The following is an 8,746-nucleotide window of genomic DNA, read 5'->3' as shown; positions in this document are numbered from 1 at the left end:
GTATAAAATAATAATAAAAACTACTCCATAAACTTACTAACTAATGAAATCTGTGATTTTCGTTATATACTTAATTAATATAAGATATTAACTACGAAAATTGTTATTGTACTAATAGTGAAAAGATCAATGTGTAGCCACTTACTAGAAATATTTAAAAAAGTGATCAATTAACGAAACGATGTCGTTTGTAGGTGACGGCGTTTGTGAGCGCATCACGGGGTCGTGCCCTAATAAAGCATCAAATCTAAAGTAGAGATTGAATTCTCACGCACAACACACACTTATGGACTCTTTCACCGACGAGGCGAAGCTCTTCATCGGCGGCATAGCCTGGGACACGACGGAGGAGCGTCTCCGAGAACACTTCAGCCACTACGGCGAGGTTGCTCATGCTGTCGTCATGCGCGACAGAGTCACCTCTCAGCCCCGCGGCTTCGGCTTCGTCGTCTTCTCCGATCCCTCCATCATCCCTTCTGTCCTCCAGCAAACGCACAACATCGACGGCCGTATTGTAATTCTCTCCCACCGCTTATCATGTTTGCCTAATCGAATCTGTTTATGCTCACTTTTTGCTCTTGCCAACTGCTCTACTTCGATGGACGAAGGGTTTGCCTTTTCAACTCGATATGATTTAATTGCGTGAAGCGCTGATGATGTATATACCTATGGTGATTCTATTGTGTGTTTTTTATTAGAAATATACTATATCCCCACGGTAGTGTTTAAATTAACTGCTACTGACATGTTTAGTTGAAAATGGATTGAGGCATTAGCTACCTCTAATGCATTCTTCATGTCTTTATGTAAGTGCTTAATCCGAGATCTCTAGTATGGTTGCTAGTACTTGTTTTTATTTGATAGATTAACTTGTGAATTAATCAGTTGTAGGGATGGTTCTTTTGTTGTGAGGGATTGGTGTGAGCATATATTGGCTTCTATTTGAGAAATATTTCCTTGTCCCACTCTTTCTCCTAGGTGTCTAGCCTGCCTTTTTTGTGTCGAGGTTATTAAAGATCAGCAATTTTTGCGAACTTAGGTGAAAATATACTAATATATTAGGATTCTATATTATAGTTCTTACAGCTGTTCTCCTTTTGTACAATTTTCTTTATCACATGTGTTTCCTACTTTGTCTTTGGACCCTCATTTTTGCTGTATTGTATGGGATTCTGAGATGACAGATTATGTTTCTGTAGAAATAGATCTATCAGGTAGGTCGAGGATTATAGTAGTAGTATACGAAGAAGTCGCGGGGGCACACCGGGTTAGGCTCGAATCGCTGGGGCAATCGAGATTCATCATTCATGTGACGGCAGGGGTGGCTGGGCAGTCTATTTTTCTGTCTGGAATAGATTCTAGCCCAAGCCCCTTATGTTTTCATACAAAGCCACTCTAAACACTACGCATCGAATCCTTCCCTGCTCCACCAGAAGGCGCCATTCACACCCTAGGTCTTCCCCTTTTTTTTCCGGCGACCTTCAATAGCTATATTCATTCGCAATTTTCAAATTACAGCCCAAGGATCGACCCAAACGGCGGCAACAGCTGGTCAAGCAGCGGTGGTCGATCGGAAATCCAACGGGTGGCGGCGGATTGTAGAATTAGGTTTTTTTTTTCTAATTTCAATTCATTTTCTCGCCGATTCAATGATACAAAACTCTGGCGGAGCTTGGGGCAATATGGGTGTTTTTTCGAATCATGTTTGGATCATTCTGCAGCTGATTTAGGGTGTTTTTGGTTTCCAGGGGTAAAATCTTTGGTGAGTTATTGTTCCTATTGTTCATTGGGTGAAGAGGAATAGAAGAATTTTAAAATATTATTGAGAAGCATGTCATTTAATGCTAGGAGAGAACTAAATTATGGTAGCTTTGTGGGTCCTAATTCCTAAAGCATAGTGGTTTGTAGTAGGGATGTCAATGTAGCTCGTAGCCCGTGGGTTGGCCCGAATAGCCCGCCAAATTTATAGGGTCAGGACTGGAAATTTATAACCCGATAAAAGCAAAACCCGATTAGCCCGCACCCGATTAACCCGCAACCCGTTAGGGCCAGACCCGAAAACCCGATAAAGTTTCTATTATTCTATTTTTTTTACTCCTAATTCGACACTTCATTGATTAATTTTAACTAAAAAATAACTTTTAATTTTATATTAAATATACAAATTATATATTGAATTTTTATTAATATAATAATTGATAAATAAATTAAAAACTTCAAATTCACAAAAAAAATTTTAATTTCTAAAACATGCATTAAATTCCATGAAATATCTCAAATATTAGTATTTGATCATGTTTATGATTGAGTTTAAGCATATATCTCAAGTATATCATAATTAAATGTTTTACATTGTATGAATATTAGTAATTTTAATCATTATTTATTGGATTGATCACATGTTAATATTATCGGTAGCCAATGTTATCAATCTCGTATGGCGGCTTATGGCGTTTCGCCTAAAAACCGCCACAGGGATATGGCGTAATAGTATGGCGGATATAGCGGTCAATAATTAAATAAATAAAATAATACTTATATATTTATATATAATTCAGAAATTAGAAATTAATTAAAATATAACATTTAAAACACTTTAAACAATTAATAAAGTATAAAATACAACTCTAACCTCCATCTTTCTTGCATAATGCCCCATTCCTAAATACAGTACACATGCAATGTTGTCAAAAGTCGGATATGGCGGTGCTATGGCAGCGACATGGTGCTATGGCGTTTCCACCACTGAACGACATGCCATAGCGCCGCCATATCCGCTATTTGATAACATTGTCGGTAGCAACCCGATCAACCCGTTGGGATAGCCCGAAACCCGAGCTTTTAAGGCTAGGGTTGAACTTTTATAACCCGAAAGGAATCAGAACCCGATTAGTCCCACCCGATTGACCCGCAACCCGACGGGTCGGCCAGATTGACATTCCTATTTGTAGTATTTGACATATTTTTGCATCAGATATTTTGAGATAGTTATACTGGAGTCTAGCTTTATGACTTTTTCGTTTTCTTTTTTTGGGTGGATATCATGTCCGCTATTTCCTGATCATTGTTAAAGAAACCTTTTCGTATTATACTATTATGAAAAATGGCTGTTCTCATCTACACGGTGCGGTAGTGCTGTTATGATTAATTTGATTCTGTACACTATTTGGTGTTTAATGTTGCAGTAACTGTTTTTTCATTTACTTGTATACTGTTGCTGTAAGCAGTTTTTTAGCTTTCAAAAGCTGGTAAGTTGTCTACATAGTAATGAAGTGTTCTTGCCAATATGAAAATTCTCTCTCTGGTTGAAACTTCAAAATGATAGGGGTTTTACGGATATGAGAATATCATTTATGCATCTGATTTTTGAAATTGTGTTTTTTTCAATGCATGGCCATCTGAAGTTCCTTTTTTATTCAGGTTGAAGCTAAGAGAGCAATGTCAAGAGAACAACAGCAGACTATGAAAACCGGAAGCAATAGTCCTGGAGGAAGTTCTGTAGGGTCTGATAATCTTAAAAGCAAGAAGATATTTGTAGGAGGGTTGCCTTCTACCTTAACCGAAGATGAATTCAGGGGATATTTTCAAGATTTTGGTAGTGTAACTGATGTAGTTATCATGAATGATTCAAATACTGGTCGACCACGTGGGTTTGGTTTCATCAGCTTTACCACAGAAGATTCTGTTGATAGAGTTCTCCAAAAGACCTTTCATGAGCTAAAAGGAAAGCTTGTTGAGGTAAAAAGAGCACTTCCCAAAGATGCAGTCACAGGTGCTGGTTCTCGTGGAAATTCCAGAGGCTACGGTTCACACTTTTCAAGTAATGAATCATACAATAGTCCACTTCCAAGCAGTAGAATGTTACAGCAAACACAACCAACAAATGGTGGTTATCAGCCAAATCAACCAACAAGTGGTGGTTATCCACCTTATTCAGTTTACGGAGGTGCAAGCTATGGTTATGCAGGAAATAGCAATCCTGGCTATGGTGCTTATGGTGGTTATGATGTTGGTGGTCATGGAAGTGCCAATGCTGGCTATTCTGGTCCAGCAGGTGTTTATGGGAACCTAGGTTCACCAAATACTGATTTCTTGAAAAATCAATGGAGTAGCCAACAAGCTGGTTATGGTGCCTCTGGATACGGCCAAACTGGTAGCTATGGGGCTTCTGTTCCTTGGAGCAATGCATCGAGGAGTGGTGCCAGTGGTTATGCGCAGGCAGGAAGACCTCCGGGTGGTGCTTCTCAATATGTTAATAAAGGGTACAACTTTAATGGGTATGGGGACGATGCATCTCATGCCTATGGTGGTGGCAATGCAATGTATCCAGATGCTAGGAAACCAGAAAATTGAAATTCCCAGTGATGATGTGCTTGGTGACCAGTGAGCTTTGTTTGGAGTATGTATCGAGCCTGTATTTGCAGTGTGCTTAAATTTAGTCGTATTATCTTTTTTACATTATTTCTAAATTATGAATCTAGACACAAATAATAGCGATTTTCCAGACCTTTGTTTTGCTGCTAATATAGTTATTCGGTTCAAGATTTGGAGTGAAATGTTTCACATACCTTGGCGAGGATGAGAGTGTTTCGAGGCAAAAATCCCATTCACGAGTACAACTTTACAAGTTATATTGGCGTGTTGCGTTTTGAAGGATCCGTTGTTTTCCACAAGCCTTAAATAGGCTGGCTGTGGGATTGTATTAGCTGGTTTCTTGTTTTGGCAACCTGTGGCTTTTGTATCTGTTACCTTTTCGTAAATCTTTGCTTAGCAGATTAATATGTGATATGCATCCCAAATGTGGAGATGTTTCTTCCCATTTGTTATTCTCAAATTAAGAAAATAGATGCCGCAGTCACCTTGGCATATGGGTGCAGAGGCGGCAATTTTGGTTATTAGCAAAAAGTTTTAGACATGATGTTTTGTATCATATGAATGACTTATCCTCAAACTGGCATCGTCTCTATCCATTCCCTCCATATGTGACAAACATATCGTTGTACTTATACCGTCATTACGATTGGACGTGAAGAGTTTTTTAAGACCAAGAAATAAGACTAACAAGATTATCATGTATTGCAACTTTGGTATATCCAAGCTTCTTAATACTTTTAATAATTTCATTGAAAAGGCATGGTTACCGAAATTCCAGTATTCATGCTAAAGATACTCAATTGTGTATGTCATCGATTATTAAAACATATGGCCTAATTATCCCCAATAATTACTATTTATATCTAATCAGTCTTAATTGTTTGTAAGCATAGTTTATAATCTCTCTCTATTTCATGTCCAGGATGCAGATGGAAGAGAGAGGAACAGGGGACTACACAAACGATGGTACACTCGACCTTAAAGGTAGACCGGTTCTCATATCATCGACTGGCAAATGGAAGGCTTGTTACTTCATTGTTGGTAAGAAGGCAATGCGCATTCTTTATTTCTTGTTTGCCTAAGCAGAATCACTCCATATGCACATTCCTCCTATCTCAGGATACGAAGTATTTGAGAGGATGGCTTACTACGGAATTGCATCAAATCTGGTGATATATCTCACAACAAAGCTCCATCAAGGCACTGTGGAATCAGCAAACAACGTGACTAACTGGATTGGCACAGTTTGGATGACACCCCTTATTGGTGCATACATAGCAGACACTTATCTCGGTCGATATTGGACTTTCCTGATAGCATCTTCCATTTACCTTATGGTAAGTAATCTCATCTGATATTCTGTGATGAGTATGTGTTTCATGTCTTTGCTTCATATTATGACAGGGAATGGTATTGGTGACTCTCGTTGTCTCGTTGCCAGCCTTAAGACCCCCTTCATGTGGCGATGGGGTGAAAGAACAAGATTGTGACAAGAAGGCTTCAACAATTCAAATAGGCATCTTCTTCCTAGCCTTGTACATAATTGCAATTGGAACTGGTGGGACAAAGCCTAATATCTCAACCATGGGGGCTGACCAATTTGATGACTGTGAGCCTAAAGAGAGGCTCCAAAAGTTGTCCTTCTTCAACTGGTGGATGTTTAGCATCTTTTTAGGCACCCTTTTCTCCAATACTTTCCTCATCTACATCCAAGACAACGTTGGTTGGTCCGTTGGCTACGCACTCCCCACTACCGGCCTTGCAGTAGCCATCATGGTCTTCATTGCTGGGACGCGCTACTACAGGCATAAGCCCCCACAGGGAAGCCCGTTAACTCAGATGGCTAGGGTTCTCGTGGCCACCGTGAGGAAGTGGGGGGTTGTTTCCCCCCATGACCCCAAAGAACTCTATGAGCTGCCCTTGGATGAATACTCGAGCGCTGGCCATGACAGACTCGACCACACTCCTTGTCTCAGGTTAGTTCATAACTAGTTTTCCACCTGTGACTCGAACCTCTGACCTACTGGTTATCTGACTGTTGTTTTGTAGCTTTCTAGACAAAGCAGCCGTGGAGACGGGTTCAAGGTCACCGTGGATGCTGTCACCGGTGACTCAAGTGGAGAAGACGAAGCAGATGGTGAAGATGATCCCAATCCTAGCAGCAACATTCATACCAAGCACCATGCTTGCACAAACACACACACTCTTCATCAAGCAAGGGACAACGCTGGAGAGGGCGATCGGTCCACACTTCGAGATCCCTCCAGCCTGCCTCTCCGCATTCACAACCATCTTCATGCTCATCACCCTCGTCATCTACGACCGCGTCTTCGTCCCCCTGGCACGCAGGCGCACCAAAAATCCGCGAGGGATCAGCCTGCTGCAGAGGATGGGAATTGGCCTCGTGCTCCACGTAGTGGTGATGGCGACAGCATGGCTGGCAGAGAGGCGGAGGCTGAGCGTGGCGAGGGAGAACGGGATCTTTGAGAAGGACGGGAAGGTCCCTCTGTCCATATTCATCCTCCTCCCTCAGTTTGGGCTGATGGGAGTGGCGGATAACTTCGTGGAGGTGGCGAAGCTGGAGCTGTTCTACGACCAGGCGGCGGAAGGGATGAAGAGCCTGGGCACAGCATATGCTATGATCAGTTTGGGAGTTGGATATTTCTTGAGCAGTTTCATGCTGTCGACTGTGGCAGATGTTACCAAGAGAAGAGGGAATGGATGGATATTAAACAATCTCAATGCGTCTCACTTGGATTATTACTATGCATTTTGTGGAGTGTTGAGTTTTCTGAATCTTGGTTTCTTTCTAGTTGTTGCCAAGTTTTTCGTTTATAATACGGAGACGGAGGCAACCCGTCATGTACCAGAAACCAAGTTGATTGAATGACCTTCTCTGCATTTATGAAAAATACTGAAATTGCTATTCATTTTTTTTTAGCTCGTGATATTGAATCTCACAACTTTATTTTAATAGATAATTATAAGATAACTAGTCATATATCAATCCGGTGTGTTAGGATCCTTACAGCATCTTAGTGTAAAACACAGTACATATCACAATCATTGGATCATTAGATTGGATGGTTGTGATTGGTTACATTCTCATACTAAAAATCCACATTATTAGCCGAGGTACATTTTTAGACTGAAAATTTACATTATTAGATTAAAACTATATATTATTAAACTAAAATGCTACATTATTATCCGAGCTACATTATTAGGCTAAAAATCTACATTATTAGATGACACGTGACATTAATCTAACCGTTAGATTACAAGATCCAATAGACTGCAACTGTTTTGAGTTTTACTTATACTTAGGGTTTAGCGTTTGGATAGGAATAAATCCCTATATCAATATAGTCAATTCCTTCTAAGTAAAATAAATTCACTAGCTTACTGTTAAGAGCACAATTCTCTTAACGAAGAAATCCTTGTCACGAATCGACCAACACACGAATCCGGCGTCCCGAGCTAGGGGATCGGCGGCTGAAACTTGAAGGCTGGCACGGAGATCGTTCTCCGTCGGCAGCTGCTAGGTTTAATTGTGTATTGCACAAGATATGTGGGCAAAATAATTCTTCATTGATTGATTCGAATGAATAATGAAGGGCCCTATTTATAATAATCTAACCCTAGGGTTGGTTCGACCTAATCCTATACGTCGGGAAAGAACCAACAAAGAAAACCCGACGGAGCTTATAAAACGCTCGACCCAAAAGACAATTCGAAAATAAAATAAAATAAACAATAAAAAGAATTAATAATGAAATAGAGAAATAACGTGGAAACTAAAGCAGACGCTCTTTCACGCCTTTCGTCGAGCAGCTGGGTCGCTACTTGGTGACGAAGTCCTTGAAGCGTCCCGGCTGTTTGATTTCCCTTCGCGGTCTCAACTTCCTCTCCGTGATGACGAGGTCGGCTTCCTCTGGCTGATTCTCCAACTCTCCGATGGTTGTCGACTCTCCTTCACCTTCCGCAACTTCGTTATCTGTTGATGAAGTAGGCCGAGGCTGAGGTGTCTCGGCTATCTTTATGTTGGTCTGTTGCTCTGTTGCTTGCGAGTCCGTCGAGCTCGTAACAACTCCCCCGCCCTTAGAAACTTCCTTGTCCTCAAGGGAGAGGCTCGGATATCGTTTCAACATTTCCTCCAGTGGCTCCCATGATGGAGAATCCGACCCATCCGACCAGCGAACTAGAACATGCTCCCCGGCAGCTCCTTTGTGCCATAGAATTTTGGAATCCAAGATCTCGACCGGTTGAGCGACAGGTCTTCCCCCGATGAATGCGTCTGGAAGGGGCACTACTGGATCGTCCTCTACAAATGCCCGCAGTAAGCTGACGTGAAAAACGTCGTGAATGCGGC

The 8,746-nt window shown here is 41.1% G+C and overlaps 2 protein-coding genes across 4 annotated transcripts; both read left to right on the top strand.

Annotated features, from left to right (window-relative positions):
* Positions 1–260: 260 nt before the first annotated feature.
* On the top strand, positions 261–4,556 carry LOC121798659 (heterogeneous nuclear ribonucleoprotein 1-like). Its single transcript, XM_042197768.1, has 2 exons — positions 261–514; positions 3,421–4,556. The coding sequence occupies exons 1-2, from the start codon at positions 287–289 to the stop codon at positions 4,351–4,353; spliced, it is 1,161 nt and encodes a 386-aa protein (XP_042053702.1). The 5' UTR covers positions 261–286; the 3' UTR covers positions 4,354–4,556.
* Positions 4,557–5,065: 509 nt separating this feature from the next.
* On the top strand, positions 5,066–7,304 carry LOC121797914 (protein NRT1/ PTR FAMILY 5.2-like). 3 transcript variants are annotated; one of them, XM_042196690.1, is made up of 5 exons: positions 5,066–5,087; positions 5,297–5,415; positions 5,494–5,711; positions 5,779–6,350; positions 6,424–7,304. In XM_042196690.1, exons 2-5 carry the CDS (start codon positions 5,298–5,300, stop codon positions 7,262–7,264), a joined length of 1,749 nt encoding a protein of 582 aa, XP_042052624.1. In that variant the 5' UTR covers positions 5,066–5,087; position 5,297; the 3' UTR covers positions 7,265–7,304. The 3 variants fall into 3 exon arrangements, with proteins under 3 accessions (XP_042052624.1, XP_042052623.1, XP_042052622.1); XM_042196689.1 differs by having other exon boundaries at positions 5,083–5,178; XM_042196688.1 differs by lacking the exon at positions 5,066–5,087 and having other exon boundaries at positions 5,214–5,415.
* The last annotated feature ends 1,442 nt before the right edge of the window (positions 7,305–8,746 follow it).

The sequence above is a fragment of the Salvia splendens genome, chromosome 4 (assembly GCF_004379255.2).
Source record: "Salvia splendens isolate huo1 chromosome 4, SspV2, whole genome shotgun sequence".
NCBI classification, from domain to species: domain Eukaryota; kingdom Viridiplantae; phylum Streptophyta; class Magnoliopsida; order Lamiales; family Lamiaceae; genus Salvia; species Salvia splendens.
This window is presented reverse-complemented; position numbering and strand designations above follow the sequence as displayed.

What these genes read in the sequence shown, in the direction of transcription:
- LOC121798659 (XM_042197768.1), top strand. Translation starts at nt 287, where the DNA reads ATGGACTCTTTCACCGACGAGGCGAAGCTCTTCATCGGCGGCATAGCC. An exon ending in ACAACATCGACGGCCGTATT is followed by an intron (nt 515 to 3,420) that starts GTAATTCTCTCC and finishes TTTTTTATTCAG; the next exon opens with GTTGAAGCTAAGAGAGCAAT.
- LOC121797914 (XM_042196688.1), top strand. Translation starts at nt 5,289, where the DNA reads ATGTCCAGGATGCAGATGGAAGAGAGAGGAACAGGGGACTACACAAAC. An exon ending in CATCTTCCATTTACCTTATG is followed by an intron (nt 5,712 to 5,778) that starts GTAAGTAATCTC and finishes ATATTATGACAG; the next exon opens with GGAATGGTATTGGTGACTCT. An exon ending in GACCACACTCCTTGTCTCAG is followed by an intron (nt 6,351 to 6,423) that starts GTTAGTTCATAA and finishes GTTGTTTTGTAG; the next exon opens with CTTTCTAGACAAAGCAGCCG.